This window comes from Mustela lutreola, chromosome 6 (assembly GCF_030435805.1).
Source record: "Mustela lutreola isolate mMusLut2 chromosome 6, mMusLut2.pri, whole genome shotgun sequence".
In the NCBI taxonomy this organism is placed as follows: Eukaryota; Metazoa; Chordata; class Mammalia; order Carnivora; family Mustelidae; genus Mustela; species Mustela lutreola.
In genome coordinates this window covers 14,458,098-14,478,473 of record NC_081295.1, presented here as the reverse complement: position 1 = coordinate 14,478,473, position 20,376 = coordinate 14,458,098, and the positions used below count along the sequence as shown (strand labels likewise).

The 20,376-nt window shown below is 41.9% G+C and overlaps 1 protein-coding gene across 18 annotated transcripts in view; it reads right to left on the bottom strand.

Annotated features, from left to right (window-relative positions):
- SYNE1 (spectrin repeat containing nuclear envelope protein 1) overlaps window positions 1-20,376 on the bottom strand; it is a 465,519-nt gene that overhangs the window by 69,422 nt on the left and 375,721 nt on the right. For all 18 annotated transcript variants that reach the window (XM_059176745.1, XM_059176748.1, XM_059176749.1 and 15 more), the window contains 9 exons: window positions 19,030-19,212; window positions 18,304-18,450; window positions 16,241-16,395; window positions 15,599-15,746; window positions 13,788-13,882; window positions 11,173-11,407; window positions 9,260-9,454; window positions 5,572-5,697; window positions 1,209-1,364 (listed from right to left, as the gene is read on the bottom strand). In XM_059176745.1, the coding sequence (XP_059032728.1) occupies window positions 1,209-1,364; window positions 5,572-5,697; window positions 9,260-9,454; window positions 11,173-11,407; window positions 13,788-13,882; window positions 15,599-15,746; window positions 16,241-16,395; window positions 18,304-18,450; window positions 19,030-19,212 (1,440 nt within the window). The remainder of the gene's footprint in view (window positions 1-1,208; window positions 1,365-5,571; window positions 5,698-9,259; window positions 9,455-11,172; window positions 11,408-13,787; window positions 13,883-15,598; window positions 15,747-16,240; window positions 16,396-18,303; window positions 18,451-19,029; window positions 19,213-20,376) is intronic.

Here is a 20,376-nt window from a genome sequence, read left to right as displayed (position 1 = left end):
TTCACAGAATATGCTGAAAAGTATTGAGTTAGCAAATAGTGCTAGATTTTTCTCAGTTTTAAGACAGACAAATGAATAAGGCTCATAAAGTAACTGAACATTGCTGCGATCATGTTCCATAACTTACACACATCAAGTTTTCTTTTACTTATATGCTATGTCATGATGAAGTCCTTGGATGAGAAAATCGTATGATAATTTACTGGACAGTTACGTACTGATTTTGGATTGAATAATTCAGAGAAGAATAACGTACTGATTCACTGAACAAATATGGACCGCAGGCTATTAAGGGCCAAGCAGAGCAATCAGGTAGAGCAAGGGACACAACTAACACACTTCCAGCTTCCTGGAGGCGACGGTCTCCAGGCCATCAGTCAGAACCTGCTCTTCACTTGTGGGCCTTTAATCTATGTTCTTCTTTGCCTCTGATGCCTTCTCATCGCCTTGCCACTGATCTCTGCCTTTCATTCCAAAATCAAAATCCAATCTGGGGGGCACCTGGGTGGCTCAGTAGGTTAAAGCCTCCGCCTTCGGCTCGGGTCATGATCCCCCAGGGTCCTGGGATCGAGCCCTGCATTGGGCTCGGTGCTCAGCGGAGAGCCTGCTTTCCCCTCTCTCTCTCTGACTGCCTCTCTGCCTACTTGTGATCTCTGTCTGTCAAATAAATGAATAAAATATTAAAAAAAAATCCAATCTGGGATCTCAATTTTATAGTATTACGTTCAAGGGAAATACTTAATAAATGAATCACATATGACTAAAAAGGCCAAACACATGAATTACTAGGAAACAATAATGGTCAATCAACAGACACAATGTTTCCAAATACAAAAACCATTTCCACAGTATTTAGCAAAATCTGCAAATAAAACAAAGGTTTTTCACATGTTTAAAGTAAGAAAAAGAGCACCAGTCCCTAGCAAGACCACATTCATGAACCAAAAAAAAAAAAATGTTTTTCCTTTACAATATTATGCCAGCCAGCAAAAGGGACAGCAAGAGAATCCAGCTGAGATGCATCTCAAATATCATGTTAAGATACAATTGTCTTAATCTGAAATATTTTCCACAAAAACCAGAGTTCTTCCTCCATGTATACCTTGAATTATAGGATAGGTCCAAGCATGCATCAAGGCATTTGGCATTCCTAGTCATCTTCCGGTTTTCCACCTTTCCGAGCTAATGCTCCACGCAGTTTGTCTTACCTGGTGGCATAGTTCTTCCCACTGCCTTTGCAGAAGCTCCATGCGCTCGTTCAGGATGGAGATATCGTCAGCACTAATGTAGGCACAGAGGGTGTCCTTCAAGAGGGTCAGCTGAGCCAAGTCATCTGTCCAGCTCCCAGCTGCATTTTCCAACTCCTAGATTAAAAAAACAAAAATGTGAGTGCCCATGGATATCTATCATCAATAATCCTGAAGTGTTCTAGGAATCCTCTTTTAAAAAATTAAAAAAAATTTTTTAAAGATTTTATTTATTCATTTGAGAGAGAGAGCGCGCACAAGCAGGGGGAGCAGCAGGCAGAGGAAGAGGGAGAAGCAGGCTCCCCACTGAGCAGGGAGCCCGTTGTAGGGCTCAATCCCAGGGCCCTGGGATCATGACCTGAGCCACGAAGGCAGATGCTTAATGACCGAACTACCCAAAGAATCCCCTCTTGATACAATTATCTTTCTACACCATCCTATTTCAACATCTCACTTGGTCTACTTTATTTGCTCTGGTGTTGTCTGATACTTCACCAAATTCTTCTGATAAAACCTCAGATTGCAGGGCACCTGGGTGGCTCCGTTGGTTAAGGGTCTGCCTTCGGCTCAGGTCAAGATCTCAGGGTCCTGGAATTGAGCCTAGCCTAGCTCCCTGCTTGGCGGGGAAACCACTTCTCTCTCTCCCTCTGTTCCTCACCTCCAACCATCATGCTTTCTCTCTTGCATATGTATTCTCTCTCAAATAACTTAAAAAAAAAATCTTAAAAAATAAAACCCAGGCTGCTTGAAGAATCTTCCTATGTATCTATTTACCACTTAACTGATCATTTTGGCTCACCTTTTCTCTCTCTCTCTCTCTTTTTTAAAGATTTTATTTATTTGTTGGAGATAGAGAGAGCGAGAGCATACACACTGGGGAGAGGGGCAGAGGGAGAAGCAATATCGCCACCGAGCAGGAAGCCAGATGCCAGGGGATCTCAGGCCCCTGGGATCATGACCTGAGCTGAAGGCAGGCGCTTAACTGACAGCCACCCAGCGCCTCCCGGCTCATCTTTCTAAACTGAAGTTTCCTCACTGCATGATCTTCTTTACTTTTTTTGTTTTTTTTAAAGATTTTATTTATTTATTTGACAGAGAGAGATAACAGGTAGGTAGAGAGGCTGGTAGAGAGAAAGAGAGAGAGAGAGAAGCAGGCTCCCTGCTGAGCAGAGAGCCCGATGTGGGACTCGATCCCAGGACCCTGAGATCATGACCTGAGCTGAAGGCAGCGGCTTAACCCACTGAGCCACCCAGGCGCCCCAATCTTCTTTACTTTTAAACTCATTTCATAAACTGCTAATCCAGCCTTTATTTTTGTCTCAAATTAACTGATCATGTTAATAAAATATTAAAAATAACTTACTCCTAGGTTAACTTTCATCCTCAAACACTGTAAGTTTACATTTTGTGATATAGGCTTAATAATGTCATTGCTGAAAATATGTGTTGCTGTTTTACTCAATTGAAAATAATTGAAAAACTTCATTTCCAGCAGGAACACAGATCTCTTCAGGTTACTGAAGAAAAGTATTATGTACTCTGTTCTTTTGGGAAATAATTTAAGGAAGAATCCACAAGACAACATTTGAACGAGTTGACATTGGTTTTTGCAACGCTTCGAACTGCTGACCAGTTTTGCAATTTGTATAACTCTTGCTTTTTGCCAGCTGTTGATGCATTTAGATTCCAGCTAATTTTGTGTATAAATAGAGTATTTCACATGGCTTTTTCCCCTCTCTTTTTGTCTCTTCACACAGGAGACAAGTTTCCAAAGGAAAGGCAATTAACGGTACTGTTTGAGGCTAACTTCTCAGGCAATTTAGGCAAACAAGGTTTTAGTTTGAATTTTCTAGGTAATTGCTTTGTTTTGCTGCTAAGGGTGGTTTGGGGAAGAGTAGCAGAGAGCTGGACCAAAATGCATCCTTTTAATCTCCAAATTTAATAGCCGGGTATGATTGTAACTGTTATATTTTGGGAGATGAGGTCCCATGGTAACAGCATTTGGCTGAAAAAACGAACCATCCAGGTGGCGTAAATATGCAGAATTTCTGCTTATATTTGTACACATATTAAGCTGTCATACCCGTGTAAAGATTTCTCACTGTTTATGACGATTTCTAGCCCCTAACTCAAATATCAGACCTAGTCCATGGTATACGGATTATAAAAGAAACAATACCACCACAAGACCTGTTTCAGACTCACAAACTCCATTAGACGAGTCCATGTTTAAAAAATACAGCCTCTGGACTCAGGGAGCCTTGATATTTACTAACTTGGAAATGTTATTAAACTTCTGGAAGCCTCAGTTTTCATATCTGTAAAACGGAAATAACAGACTGTCCACGTGAGCTTGTGTTTATGTCCACTGAGATCATGCTTGTATAGTCACTGCCACGTAAGAGGAGACTAATAAATGCCTATTTCTGTTTGTCACGGTTTTCTTTAATCATTTGTTAGAAATTTACTATCACAGACTTAAAACAAACTTTTTAATCTTTGCATACTTCTGAATTTACATCTCAAGATAATATTTTCCTCACTTGCCATCATCCGTGATGCCACCTAAGATTTATTTTTCCCAAATCTGTCTCTTCTTTTTAAAGATTTTATTTATTGGGGCGCCTGGGTGGCTCAGTGGGTTAAGCCTCTGCCTTCAGCTCAGGTCATGATCTCAGGGTCCTGGGATCAAGCCCCGCATTGGGCTCTCTGCTCAGCGGGGAGCCTGCTTCCCCCTCTTTCTCTGCCTGCCTCTCTGTCTACTTGAGATCTCTCTCTCTGTCAAATAAATGAATAAAATCTTTAAAAAATGTGATAAAAAATATTTTATTTATTTATTTGACACAGAGAGAGAGAAAGAGAGTGAGCATAAGCAGTGGGAATGGGAGGGGGAGAACCAGACACCTGAGGCAGGACTCGATCCCAGGACTCTGGCATCATGACCTGTGCCGAAGGCAGATGCCTAACTGACTGAGCCACCCAGGTGCCCCATAAATCTGCCTCTTTTGAGTTTCAAAGGATATCCTTAAATTCTGATACTGAAGAAAAATTCTTACATCCATGCTTTTTGTGATTTCAAGACTTCTTTAAAAAATTAGTTTTTCTTTAATGTTTATGACTTCATAGTAGCATAAGGCAGAGACTTTTTTTTTTCTTTTTGACAGAGAGAGAAGGATCACAAGTAGGCAGAGAGAGAGAGGGAGAAGAAGGTTCCCCGCTGAGCAGAGAGCCTGATGTGGGGCCCAATCCCAGGACCCTGAGATCATGACCCGAGCCGAAGGCAGAGGCTTAACCCACTGAGCCACCCAGGTGCCCCGAGCAGAGACCTTCTGATTAAAATCCAAATCACTTAAGTATTTGAAGTGTCTTTTCAAAAGATTTATTTATTTATTTTAGAGAGAGTGGGGGTAGGGGCAGAAGGAGAAAATCTTCAGGCCGACTCTCTGCTGAACACTGAGCATGAAGCCTGACCTCACAACTTACAAGATCATGACCTGAGCAGACAGAAACCAGGAGTCAGAGGCTTAACCAACAGAGCCACCCAGGCACCCCAGGATCTGTGAAGTTTTCACAGCATTACTCCACAGCAATAATTTGCAAACGACTGGGAAACACAAGGACATGTATTATTTGGGGGAGAAAAAAAACATTCGCTAAGGTCGTTTTGACAAGATCTGCCTATCGCTCAGCAGAGAACGGCTAGTGGATACTCCACTTGACAATATAGGAATGAATGGAACACATCCTAGAGCCCCCACATCCCTGGGTCTCAGCAAGCTCACGATGCAGGGAGGGGTCTGTATTCGCCCCTGATCCGCTTCCAGCTGCGACTTGTGGTGTGGATCGTGACTTTCAAGCAGTCGGGGCCCTGAGTCCCTGAAGGACTAGTGTCTCCATGCAATACCTGAGACTGGCTATTTACAGTTCCCCATTTCCTTACCGAAGAGGGCGTTCCCCGAAGGGATTTCCAAGCTGCTGAGCCTTGCGCTTCTCTCTGCGAACTAGACTAGTCTGCGACAATAACTCTCCAGTGTAGATGCTTTAAAGAGATCGTGTTTATTGCTTTGGACCCGGCTTTTAAATATCTTTTAATGCTGTGTTTATATTTCTCAAGATAATCCATAAACTGGTCTACAATTTCATCAACTGCAATAAAACAACAACTGGGTCTCCCCAGAGTTGTCTGCCCGAACACGACAGCCGGGAACCTGCATCCTCCTGTTTGCAGCTGGAGAGGCCTGCCTGCGCTGTGCTTTCAAAGGCAACGTGACAACCAAGTTCACAGGCAAGTGACGGCTAACGGCTCAGCGCAGGCGCAGTTTACCTTGCAGCGCATTTGTTCTGTGTGTAGCTCTTCATGGTGATCCGGCAGAGGCTGAGAAAACTTCTTTTTGAACGTTCGTAGCTTCTCCAGAGAATTAGCTATTCCGTTCTCACATTTTTCCCAGTCCTGCAATGGGAGAAGAAAGAAATTCACTTTTTTTTTTTTTTTTAAGCTTTCGTAGGAAACTGGAACAAAAGAAAAACCCTCTCTTTAATCCAAGAGAAACAGTTAGGATTCACTGGGGAGTCCACATCCATCGTCATGTAGGCAGCAGCAGGACAGCTGAGTTCTCTGCTCCCTCTATGCGACTTGTAGCAGGTAATACACTGCGCCTCGGTTTTCCCTGCGAAAATGGGCAAACCACAAACTCTATAAAGGCTGGAGGACTGGAGGAAGCAATGGGTATGAACACTCAAACACAAGGCCCAGAATATCACGGGTACTCAAAAATGTTATCTGCATTTGGATCACTGCAGTGGTAAGAGGTAATCGCAGTGTTTTGCCTCTTTCCTAACCCCATCCATAAGGTGTCTACCCAACGTCAAATGCTCTGTAAGAGATTTAAAAGAAAGAGGATATGGAATCTCTTTCAGGATGAAGAGTAAAAAATAATATAACCCTGACTCTGATCCAATTCATTATATGAACAGTATGTGGCACATACATTTGATTTGTTACCGAAGCAGAATCCCAAGTACCAAAGGCTGGTACCAGGTGGGTCTCATCTTGAAGGCACAGACACGTGCATCCCAGAGGGTTGAGTACACAGCACACAAAACCCGAAACAATAAGTGGAAGCGGAGAGATAAGGCGAAATTTTAAAAACAGACATCAAGTATGTCCAATAGTAATGAGAGCTCTGAGGAAGGCTACAGCAGGTTATTCGTGGAGAGCATGGCGGTGTGGACTGGTAGATCTCCACAGAGTGACAGAGAACACATACATCATGTGGTTGTGTTTTAGACAATGACGCACCAAACTCGTAGCCGTGTTTACCCCTGTGGAAAATTAGAGGATTTGGTGGTGTTATAGGGGAAATTTTGTTTTTCACTCTTCATACTTTAATTACTACCTGATTTTTTTTTTAATCAGACACATGTATTTCTTTTTTAAGTAAAAGAAAAAAATGATAGGAACCATAATGGAGACCTGCTTCTTGTTAGCATTAGATCTACAAATGAACTCTTATCTAGTGTCTCAGTGACAATTCAAATTAAATTCATCTCAGCAAATCTCCTTAATTTTGCCTATGACCTCCCATTCCTCTCCCCTGCCTTGCCAGTAACCCTTCGCGGTGGCCGCTCTCCACCACTTAAATGACTGCGCTCCAAGAGCAGACAACTAGAACTGCTTTTAGTAGCGAACCTGGTGCCAAATCATGCCGCCTTTTCCTTCACATTATCTCTTCCATTGTCACCAGTCCTTTCTTGTCTGGGCTCTTTCTCTCTTCTTTCCTGATGTTTTATTTTTGGCACAGGCCACCCATAGGTGCTCTGACCAAAACTTTCTTCTGTCAGAAGTGCTGACTGAAGTGCCTCCCTACTCAAAAGGTCTTCTGGTTTCTAACTGAACTGAGCCTTTGGCCCAAGAGTCTCATTTCTCTTTAAATTCCTTCAGGGAACTTCCTAGAGTGCATAACCACATTCCCTGTTTCTGTGTACCAGAAAAAACACAAACTGTCTGTCTTGGTCAGATGTGCTCCCATTCCCCTCTGTTAAAGTATCTCTGTGTTCCCAGGCTACAAGTAATTCATCAATGCTAAGCACAGTGAGGTCCTCTTACTAAACAGAACAGCATTCTCAATGAAATCATCACACATTCTGAAACCTATCTACATGTCATCAGTGAATGTTCATTGACCTAAAGGAGAAAAGGTCGGTTTCTTATTTTCCACAACAAAATTAAGAGGCCATAGTGAAGCAGGTGAGCATGAAGGTCACAGAATGAGAATCACTGTATTTTGGCACACGGACTCAGAGCAGTAAATCAGGGGCTAAAATTAAATAAGCATTATAGCTATGATGTAAAGATATACTAAAATAAAGAAAAATGACATTAACATTAGAGTTTAGCTTCAGAAATTCCTTCTTAGGCAAATGGGTCCTAGTGAATGATTTAAAATATAACAAACTTGAACAAGAGAAGAATAAGGATTATTAGTTTCTTTTTCTTTTTTCTTTCTTCCTTTTTGAACCCTTTCCAAGGATGGTTTAGATTCCAAAGCTACAACCTAGTCTTTTTATTACATGAGTTACAAGGAAACAACAAAATGTCATGGTCTGCAAACATCTATCAACGTGTATGTTTTACACACCAATGAACAGACTGGCAAGAAAAGCAAACGCAGTGACTCAGCCATTTCACCTAATTAAAGTTTTGGGAATATGTCCAAAAATCACATCACAAGTAAAGAAAAATATATGATTAAAATGATCTCTACAGAATGAGTTATAGCATTTTTAATCCTTTCCTGAAAGCACAAAAAGAAGAAAAAAAGAATCAGACATATTGTATTACTGCTGAATTGTGCTGCAAGCAAGTAACAGTTCTTTAACAAATATTCAGTGGCATTTTTGGCTGATTATATCCTACACAGAAGGTAATATATTATTAAATAAAATTCAGCAGAATAAACCCAACGGGTGTGTACTTGAAGCATTATAAAAGCAAAATGTATTCCATTACCTTTAGTTAGTACCTGTGATCCAAAAACATGGCAGGTCAACTTTAATCGATAATTTTGTTGAAGAGTTAGAAACTACCAATGTATATAAAACTTCACCATTTACTCTGTTCACTCTTTGATCTGATAATGATATCAACAGTGACAATGACCATCATTTATCACATGCTCAGTCTGTGTAGGTCCTGTGCCATCTGTTTGCTTTCATGATTTCATTAAATCCTCATGATGCTGGCTAAAGGAGGGGTAATCGTGCCCACTCTAGAGGGGCAGAAACTGAGGCTCAGATAGGTTGAGTTAACCAGGTTATTTGGTTTATTATGATTTTAACTTGGATAGATCTGACTTCAGAAACCATGCCCTTTTTCCAATGCCTTCTGATTATGCATTGAGTAAGGTTACGGAAAGTGAGGGAGAAAGCATCCTGTTGGAGGGGGTTGGATAAAGCTACATCTCTCTAGACTTGCGGTGTGATTCAGTATGCTCTCTGTATCCAACTAAAGGCTTAATATACCTCCTCAATTTTATCTCATAGCGACGTGCTTGGAGAAACTAAGATGAAATCAAGAGGGTCCTCTTGGATAGGTTTTTCCCTGCTGTAAAATAAGAGATACCAATCTTAAAAACCACTTTAGAGTCTTAGATCAGGGAGTGGAATCTACTCTTTGCATTCCTGTTTGGATTTATAAAATCATCACATGGCTCTTGGCTCGGCACCGACCGACCATTTATCAGAATCTATCACTTGGACAGCCTTATTAGACTTAAAACTACTTTGTTGGGGGATTTTTCTGAAAGACAAATTGCTGAAAATTGGGAAACTTCTCTAGTTCGTGCAAGACAGGACAAAGTCTTAAATAAGACACAGGGCATGGGATCAAAACACTTCAGGGTAGGACTTAACAATCTTTGCCTTGTCTGGAAAGTTAACAGGAGGGAGCAGCACATTACTTACGTGGCTTTTGAAATTGCATCACGTCTATAGGAGGAAAGAGCAGCACTTACTTTCAGCAAGAAGGCCAGTTTTTTCTTCTGTTCCTCCAAATGCGTGCTGGCTGATCTCCACTTCTCCTGGATCTCACTGAGCTCTGCCTGCAAAGCGGCCTCAGCCCCACTGTCGGCCGAGAGCAGGAGCTGCTTGCCCGCCTCCACTGTAAGGATGTAGCTGCCTTGCTGTCGCAGGAACACTTTTTCTTTAAACTGAAAGGAACCACAGCTTTTTACTTTCTCATTCTTTTCTTTACCAGGTCCCCATTACAATGTTTTTAAGTGACTGTATGGTTTTCCATACATTGCATACCCTCTTTATCCAACATTCATGGACTAGCACTTGGGACGTAAGTGCAGCACTGTATGAATGAATGAGAATTCAACAGGGAGAGGCTTAATTTCTGTCCCCAAATTAAATATAATCACAGCGCAATATGGGAACTGCTCGAGGAGACAGATGCATAGGGAACATCCTGCCCCATGTTTCACTTGTTTTATTAGGATCTTTTCATTTCTTCTGCAAAAAACTGTTTGTGGTGTTCATTTCATACAAACAACCCTCTTCCAAGAAAGACCAGTGCTCAAATATCTAACCCACATGGACGCAAGACAGGTTTCCTCAAAGAGAAAAGGCTTCATGAGTCATGGAGGACCTATGCATACTAAGGCTAAGAAGAACCTTGTATGACAAAGGCCAGGAGTTGGAGAAGAGTCCTTCCATGCAGAGAAATGAAGACGGGCAAAGCTACTATATGAGAGCATGAGGATGAATTCAGGACCCTGGCGTAGTTTTCAGGGGCCAGGCATGCGAAAGAGTAGCAGAGAATGATACAAGATCACACCTTGCACGGGAATTTTTTTAACAGTGAAAGTGACTGAGATTCACAGGAGAATATTAAGCAGAGAAGCGATGTGTTTGGATTAAAACCCTCCGCAGTAGGGTAGAAGACGGAATGGAAAAGGGCATATATTGGAGATACTGAAATAGGGTAGAGAGCTGTTGTCTATGTGGGTAAGAAACCAAGAGCCCCTCATCTGACATAGTGCCAGTGGGGATGGAAACTGGGAGTTATTAGAAATGGGGAGGGAGAGAACAAGAATAAAGCTCTAGAGCAACTCTGAGGTTCCTAACTGATGGACCAGACAGCTGGTAATGACATTTCCTCGAATTGGGGACATGGGACATGGGACTACCACATGGCTCTTCTGGACATCACAGGCTCCGTGGGAACTCACGGAGTGTGTTATGCCTATGCTGCACATGTATATTTATAAGTCTAAAACACAGCTGAATATAGTTAAGTTAAAAGCTCGGGAGGTAGAGGTGACTGGAAGATAGCACATTGGCCCTTCCATGCTGGTAGGAAGCAGACGGAGCTACAGGTGAATGAGGTCTTCCAGGAGAAAGAAGCAGCAAACAATGACCTCGAAAGCAAGAGGCGACATGAAATACACCAGGGACGACTGGTCGGACTGCTGGGAGGGAACTGTCTGCGGGACTGGAGGCCCCGGTTCCTGGGCAGAGGGAAGGAAGGGGCCAAACCAGGAAGGGACCAAGAGCTCAGACAGGACTGAGACTTTTATCTTTTCTGGAATACCCAAGTTACACAATTAAATTGCTCCTGTTATAATCAATGCAAAGTGCTCCTTTCCCGGCCACCGCCCTTCCCTCCATGCTGGTTAGTGAACTTCTGAGAGGCACTGGTGTGGACCGTGGACGGGGTCTGTGAGAGGCTGGGCCCACCAGACTATCATCATTAAATAAGGCCTTTGTCATGCAATCAGACTGTAGTTCCTGCTGATACTTTGGAATAGTGATCGTCCTCACTCCAGTGTCACTCCAGGATCCTTGTGAAGAACTGAAGCGAGAGTAAGGTGTGCAGTGGAAACGGACAAGAGGTTTCAGAAGCGTGTGTTTCGCACCTTACCTGCACTTCATCAAAGAGGGTCCTTGCCTGTTGCAGTGGTATGGGGACGCTTCCGAGAGCACTCACGGGAAAATAGGACACTTCAACCAACCATTTACGCAGCTTCTCGGCCATCTCCCTGTAGCGCTGCCACTGGCGAATCTGGCTGTCGATGATACCCCTCCTCTGCTGGGCCCTGCGGATCACTCCCTGCCACTGACTGCTGAGAAGTGTCAATTTCAGGTTGAATTCATCCCTGGTGCAGAAATAATGATACAGGGAAGAAACGCTTTACCCTGGATGCATTTACATATCAGCCACGGATGCAGCCAGTGTACATACCCTTGATGATGCTAATAAGCCCTGAGGTGTGACTTAAGGCAGAGGCTTTCAAATGTCATGCCATGATCTTTTACCAGGTCTTTTTCCAGTAATTTTTTAAATTAATAACTATTGGTTTTTGGCAAACAGTTTCATGTCTCAGCACAGGTTAAAGGTGTATCTGTAAGCTCACTAATTACACCCTCCCTGAATGCGAGAGGGGAAGGAGCATAGGGGAGCAGATGCAGTGGGAAAGGGCCCACTAAGTAGTGTATGCAGCAGGTGACAGCATCTTGCGAGTGCTACGGGGGGGGGGGGAAGAAAATGAGGCCCACGGCCCTGGGTGGCTCAGGCGGTTGAGCATGTGCCTTTGGCTCAGGTCATGATCCCAGAGCCCTGCGTTGGGCTCCCCTGCTCAGGGCGGAGTCTGTTTCTCCACCTGCTCTCTCCCCCTGCTTGTGCTCTCACTCTCTGTCAAATAACTAAATAAAATTAAAATAAATAGGGCGCCTGGGTGGCTCAGTGGTTAAGCCGCTGCCTTCGGCTCAGGTCGTGATCTCGGGGTCCTGGGATCGAGTCCCGCATCGGGCTCTCTGCTCAGCAGGGAGCCTGCTTCCTCCTCTCTCTCTCTCTGCCTGCCTCTCTGCCTACTTGTGATTTCTCTCTGTCGAATAAATAAATAAAATCTTTAAAAAAAAAAAAAATTAAAATAAATAAATAAATAAAATATTTTTAAAAAAAGAAAGCGAGGACCAAACTTATTTATAAACTTCTTTCACTGCAGGACTTGAGACTGTCCGACCACAGGAAAAGTGCCCCCCACACTGCTTTTCCCATCAGGCCACTATCCAAGATCTCTTAGGAGCTCTTGTCCTCACTTTCTGGAGAGTCCAACTGTCCTGAGCCACCTGCCAGCCCAGGTGAGGAAGTCCTTAACACATGAGGAGCCTGTTCACATGGCTGAACTTGAACTCTAAAACACAAAACTTATACAACTTTTAAGACACAATACATTTGTAATCTGGGGCCTTCGTGCTCTAATCTGAATTTTTTTTTCTTCTGCAACTTTCAGAATTATCCTCAGTCCAAACCTCCCATTTTCCCCTCTTTGGAGTTTCTCCTTAACTGTTAACATTTACAATTTAATAGATATTGGCTTGTGCATGAATTTTGAATTTTGTTTTGCCTACTGGCTTTTATAATACTGTTACAGAGTTGACCAAAGGAGGATAAAGCAAAGAATACATTAATTGCATTTGAATTTGTTTTATTTTGAAGGCCTTAAAATTCTTAGTAAAGCTCACATTTAAGTTTGGCTTCCTTTGAATAGAGTAAATATGGTACCGCATTTTGTTGTTCCAAGCTTAACCGTGAAAATCTTTCATGTTACCTCCAAAGAAATATCACTTAAAACTGAAATTGCTTTAAAACATTTAAAAAACCCTTTTAGTGAAAACAGTGATTTATGTTCTTTTTTCTTTTTTTTTTTTTTTTTTTAAATAGTAAGTTAATTATAATCAAGTTACTGGTCTTTAATATGGGAAAGATGTCCTTATGTAAATATATAAGTTATCAATGAGGTTTATACCCCAAATATCACTATATAAAGCAGATGGGATAGATTAGATTCGGTCCCTAGGAAATGTAAATATAGTACGAGATCAGTAATTCACATACGGGAAGTCAAAAGAGGAGCTAGATTACCTCTTCATTTTTAAATAAAGAGGACATCTTCTAAGCAAATGAAGAGGAAGCAGGATTTCAGTGTGTCAGAGTGTCAGCTGACTTAAGGTAGCAACCATTCCCGAACTGGAATTACCCTGGTGTGGAAACCCAGCTGGCTGGTCCTGACTAAAACCCTGAGTGACCTTGGTCCCATCAGTTTGCATTTCCGGGCCTCAAGTTTTCATCGATAAGTAATAACGATGATCTAGTGATCTCTATGCTCCTTTGAGGAATATAATTTCTGTAACTGTATGAGAGAATTAGAAGCATCTGTTTACAAACCATTGATACATCATTGATACAATTTGTTCTGATCTATTCATTAATTCCAGTCTCCTGCAGAAGTCTGGAGAAGGCTGACTAGGTGATTTCCAATTACTTTATGTCCTTCATGTAATATAATAGCAGTTCTTTAAAAAGATTCAATACTCAGTCGTTTCAGAGATTCAGACGAGCCTTTTCTCCAATTACTGGGCCTCCATTGCAGTACAATTGCCTTCGGAAGATTAGACATATGCCTTCTAATTTGCTCATTAAAAAGAAAATGACTAATTCACTGAAACCTTTCTTCATAATATCAAAGATCCTACCTGTCATCAACTTGACCTTGTTCTAGAAGATGCTGCCCGTCAATAATGATTGAGTGCAAAATCTGCTGGCGACTGAACATCTCTGCTTGAAACAACTATTATTTGAAAAAACAGAAGAACATGTTTTTAGAGTTCCCAATTTTAGGGATCAGTTTCCTAGTAACTTCCACAAAAATTCTGGCTTTAGCAAGGCTTTGAAAGATATTTCCAGTTGTATCTGGATACATGCAAAATCCTGCAGTACAGGAAAATGCATTTTTTTTACCCTTATCTATTTTTAATTTTTTATCCTTTAAGTTTTTAAAATTAGCATATAATATATTATTTGTTTCAGGCGTTTCAGTGATTCTTCAGTCCTACACAATTCACAGCGCTCACCATAGCACATACCCTCCCCAGTGTCCATCACCAGCCACCCCTTCCCTCTCCTCCCCCTCCTCCCCTCCGACAACCCTTGGTTTGTTTCCTGAGATTAAGAGTCTCTTATAGTTTGTCTCCCTCTCTGGTTTTACCTTGTTTCATTTTTTTCCTGTCTTCCCCTATGATCCTCTGCCTTGTTTCTCAAATTCCCACATATCAGGGAGATCATACGATAATTGTCTTTTTCTGATTGACTTATTCACTTAGCATAATACCTTCTAGTTCCAACCTTGTTGCAAATGGCAAGATTTCATTTTTTGATGGCTGAGTAGTATTCCCTTGCATATAACAGACACCACATCTTCTTTATCCATTCATCTGTCGATGGACATCTGGGCTCTTTCCATAGTTTGCCTATTGTGGACATTGCTGCCATAGATACTGGGGTGTGATGACCCTTCGGATCACTACATTTGTACCTTTGGGGTAAATCCCCAGTAGTGCAATTCCAGAGTCATAGGATAGTTCTATTTTGAACTTTTTAAGGAGCTTCCATATTGTTCTCCAGAGTGGCTACACCAGTTTGCATTTCTACCCACAGTGTAAGAAGATTCACCTTCCTCTGCACTCACTGTAGTTTTAACTCATTTTCTTTTATTCCATCTTTAGTCAAACTGATAAAACTGGATTTTAAAATACCTTATACATATTTAAAGTCTTTATTGTTAAAATTTAAGCAAAAACTTTTAGTATCATTCTCTTTTAAGTTTGTTTAAGCTTTTCTCTGCTTTTAGGTAAATCCTATTTCTCCATTTGTATATACTTCAGAAACACATGGGCCGATGTGCTTACACCAGTGAGCAACAAAATTGAGACAAGCAGCAAATTAATTAATTTGCTTTTTGTATCTAGTTCTCTCGCTGGTGTTTCCTTAGAAATAATCATAATGCCATTTGATCAAGAGGTACTCTCGGATACATCTGATAGCTTGATTTCCAAGTATAAAATATGGATTTTTTTTTTTTTTACAGAACACTCAATTTTCATTTATCAAAGACTCGTGATCAAAGCAAAATCTCTTAAGCAACTAGCTTTGGCAATATTAACATAGCATGTAACTGAATTTGAAAATTGTCTTTCTGTATTCCTTCCGCACACGCCCCTGATTCCCCCCGACACCCTCATAAGTAGGCTTTTACCACCCTTCTAGTAGTATACATTGCAGGATATTGAAGCCTAACACATTTGGAAAACCAGCAATGGAAGCAAAGAACTGCACCACATTTTTATAGTTAAGATACAGAAACCTAAAACTTAAGAAAGAAGGCACAACAGTGCCTACACCAGAGCAGACTCAGCACAATAAACAGTGCCTGAACTCCTCCACGTGGCAGTGCACAGACTTTCCCTAAGACTGTTTCATTACCCCAAACCCTACCGGCATACCTTACCTCATGCGCTCTCTGCTGCTCCAAAAGATGCTGATAGTTGCCTGAAATCTCCACCGCTAACTTTTGTTCCGTTTGAACCAGGAATTCCATCCATGTTTCACATTTTTCCAAGAAAGTCTGGTGTTGCAGCAAAAATGACTGCAACTTACTGATAAAACAAAGGAAAAAGAACACGATTACAGTGTCATTTGTTAGTTCTTACCCTGTCAATATGTAAAATTAGATTAGAAAATATCCTCTGTCTCTGATTCTAACGGGACCACCACAAAGCTTTCAATGTTAGGTAGCAAATGTTTCAAAAAGAATAAAAGTTTAAAATGGTAGGTTTTCTCCTGGATTTCAGCACACAAAAACAACAACCACCACCACCCCCTCCCCCCCAAATAAAATGGTAGGTTTTCAGATTGATAAAATTATGTATGTACCTTTAATATAGTTTTATGTAAAAGAGTTCCTTCTTTTTTTTGCTAAAACAGTATTTCACGCATCAAGCATGGGAAACCACTTCACAATCTGAGTTCACCATTTCTAGTTCAATGGTGAGTGCCACTGGAAAGACCTGGAATTTATCAGTACACACAAGCCATGCACTTCTGTCTACTGGTGTATCAGAGTGGCCCAAACATCCCTTGGTTACTCCACCTGAATCTCTCTGTGGTCTGTGAGGAGATCAGAGACCAGTGTCGGTTCAGACTCTGCATCCTTTTGATTTCTTTATCATTCAGCGGTAGCCTGTATCCAAGCTCATTCAGACGGTCTAGGTCAGGGGCCAGGCTGCTGAATTTTAGCATCTGCCCCTGGAAACAAGATTTAAAAGTCAGTTTAGCACTATGGTCAGAAAACGCAGAGTTCTTTCAAACTTCACAGTGACCTGCTGATTTCAGGAAGAAGCAGGTCTTTGGTCTCCCTGCATTTCTGGGCCATTGACTTGTCATCTCCAGAGCTGCCAATAAAGAAGAGTGGCGTCTCCTAACCTGTTTCTCCTGCTGCTATAGCTCCTCACGCCCTCCCACCGAACGTTTAGTAGTTCCCATGAATCATTTACTTGCTGATGGATGAAAATTATGCTGATGACTGAAAAGGCGTATTTCTGACCCTTATATTCCATCTGTCTAGGCTATTCTGCTCCTTTATTATCTATTACCAATAAGAATATTTATAATGGTAACCATTATAAGAGTAAGAGCTAACATTTCTTGAGCACTTACAATGAATCAAATAATGGCATGAGAGCTTTACAGGTAATAACTCATTTTATTTGTAAAATAATCCCCTAAGGTAAGTACCATGAGTATTCTGACTTATTCTGACTTAATGATGAGGCTTAGAAATGGTTTGTAAATTGCTCACGGCCACTCAGCCAGTACGTGGTAGAGCTGGGTAAGTAAGAGCCACCGAGCACTTGCTAGATGGAGTGAGATCCCCTTTGAGCTTTGAAGGCAACACCCAATATCCTGGAAGCTTCAGTTTTAGGTCATTGGCCCCAACCCTGAAATTGGTGAGACACAACTAACAAAGCGTCCTGTGCTCTCAGGGCTCCTCCCTCTCCTCAAACACAGGACAAAACGGTCTTTTCTGGTTTATGTGTGGGCACCCGTAACTCCATCTAGGAATACAGGAAGAGGTAAATGGGAGGACATCCTTGGCTGTGTGTATTTTCTCTTCACAGGCTCTGATTCAGGCTCATTACCCTAAAGACAGAATAAATCTTTCCAACTGTTGAAGTCAGAAGCTTAACAATTAGATGGCAGTATTGTCATGGGTAGATATCAGCAGTGAACGAAACTGACAGGCAGTGGTCCTTCTCATGGGGCTTCTGGACAGAAGATACTACGCCGATAATACTAATCCACAAGAGTCGTCTCCTAATCCCGTGAATGTCATTAAAATGGTATGTAAAATATTTTGAAGAAAAAAAAATAGTGTGCTATCAAAGTGTTACATGGGGGAGCTTCAAGAAAAGAGGAAGCTTTCTTCAGAGAATGACATTGAACAAAATGACCCCAAATGCATTGCGTTTGGTGGGCAGGAGCTGACAAATTCCAGCAAGGGGTGACGTCATGCACGCAAAGGCTAGGAAGCGCGGTAGCGGACACTGAGATGACCAGTGGGGAAGACAAGACCCTTTGGAAGATGGAAGCCTGGTCCACTGGGGGGTGATGGTCCACACTGGTCTTTACCCTGAGAGCAGTGGGAACCCGTGGAGGGTCTGAAGCAGAGGAATGATACGATAAAACTGGTGTGTCTTTTGTTAACATTTTACTTATTTTTGAGTGTTTAAAACAGTTCATAATTAAGTAAAACCCTTTAAAAGAAAAAGATCATTATGGTAGCTGTGGGTTGGAGGGGCTGGGGTCACCGCAGAGAGGACCCTGGAGGCTACTGTTGGGGTCTGAGACATTGGGGGCTTGTCTAGGAGTGGGTGAGGGTAGAGATGGAAATGGGAAGTTCGAGGGGATCCGCTGGGCCAGGGAAGGGACGAGAGGTAGGAGGGAGGAGTGACCCGGACTCCTAGGATTGCCCCTGGCTGACTCTCAACGCAGAGCATGAAATCAGTGTGTGTACACGGCAGGAAAACAGAGCTGGCAAGGGTTTCTCTGTGAGCTTAAAATAAAAGTAGGTCTAATGTTGGGAGTTGGGAGTATTCCTTACGACTTTGAGGGCAAAAGATCGAAGATCTAGGCCTAGGATTTGAATGTACTTACCTTAAGTTCTTCCATCCTTTCCTGGATGGTTGAGAGGTCAGATGAGTGGCTTGGGTCCTGCCCTTGTAATATTTCTTCAGCTTCTACTATCCAGGCCTCCAACACTTCTAAGCTCTTGGTAAAGGTTTCATAGTCAAGAACTCCAGTCTTTATTTTTTTCACAAAAGAAAATTGGTATTTAGATATCTAATGAAAGGGCAATTGGATATTGAAATTATTTTTCATATCTTTGTGTCAAGTATCCATCCTCAAGATGCCATAAGGCTACATGACTTAACTTTTCTTCTTAACTTTCCTTCTCTTCATTCATGTAAAAAATATTTTTGAAAACTCAGAATTACTCCTAGATACTGTTTATGAATTGACCAATTATTTTTAAAATATACTACCAAACAGAAAAATACTCTTATTCTTGGCAAAAACTTGTTATATAAATAGGAATGTCAACACTAAAGCCACTTGGTATTTATTAGTTGGATGTATTTTACCCGGTACCATAGAAAGAAGCATTGCTTTTAGGGGCAAAATTACATTGTCAAGAACAGTACAAGACTCCCACCTTCCCTTGTCCCTACTGGAACTTCCAAGTTCATTTGCTTTTTAATTCTTTGGTCTTGAACGAGGCATTGTCTCAATGATGAGAAAACTTTCTTTTCCTGTGGTTAGGCTCAGATGTTATAGAAAGCCAATTGACAACACATGTGGAATATGAGGTCGGTAACATACCTGTAACATGGTCTGCTGCTTGCAAAGAGCCTGCTCTAGGGCACACAGATGTTGACTCAAAGACAGCTGATCGGATTGAATGGCTGATGCCGCTGAAGCGTCCACTTGCTGCTTGAGCTGCTCTCCCAGCTCACGCAGAACAAATAGGGAATCCTTCACTACCCCCAGTTCTTTGAGGAGATCCTACAGATGATGAAAATAGGCCCATTATGAAACAACGTGGTAAGAGCACTCCTTAAACTGATCATCAGCAAAGGGCCACGCATCCGGACACACTCAATTCTTACTTGTCAAATTATTACACTAAATACACTTCACCCGCAGAAAAATCATGAGGGATTAAATCTGATTTTTGAAAATGGATGTGTGTTAACATTTTTAGACAAACATGGACTGTTCTATAATAAAAGCCACAAAGGTTCATGGTAGGACACGAGGACACGGGGTGGGGGGAAGCACAGGGAAACCTACATAAGAAGGCACATCCACAAGAAGAACCAATAACCAGAAGCATTTGGGCATGTTTTTCCTCTCTTTTCATGTAGTTGATATCAAATCAAAATCAAAAACAGAGCGCTACATTTTGCCTTTTCCTGTTGAATTCTGCGCACACAGTGGCTGAGTTCGCCAACAGCGTGTTTCACACGCATGGTCGCATTATAATGGTTACAACAGACCCTCTTGTCTCAGGGGAGCCTGGAACCCCAGCGATGGCCCTGGTGGGCAGGGAACAGAAGCAGACGGCATCTCCACCCTTTTCCATGGCTTCTCTTGCCTCCACTTCTGGTGGGACACTCCTAAATGCTCAAAATTTAAGCCAGTGGAGATTCTGCTTCTTGGTTTCCATCTACCGCTAAGAGCTGACAAATGACTGGTTCTTCTCCCTGTTGCTGGTGCTCCACCCGACATGGTGGAAAGAGCAGAGCCTGCTCTAGCTAGACAGCGATGCCTATGACAGGGAGAAAAACAAACAGAAGGAAGCTTTGACCTTGACACAGATCTTAGAACAATTCAGAGAAATAATTTGGAGGACTACCCCCTAAAATAGGTGTGATGTATCAACTCAAGAGGAGTGAAAATTAAAAATGACAAATCCTGTAAGGATAAACTATGTGGAAGGAGGAGAAAAAAGCCTTATGCTATCTTTAGTATTAAATGTTAGCTTTAAAGTGATTATTTAGTATTTGTGTGAAGGTATTAGAATAGGTCGAAATTTTTTTTAAAGGTTTTATTTATTTATTTGACAGAGTGAGAGAGATCGCAAGTAGGCAGAGAGGCAGGCAGAGAGAGAGAGGAGGAAGCAGGCTCCCTGCTGAGCAGAGAGCCCAATTCGGGGTTCGATCCCAG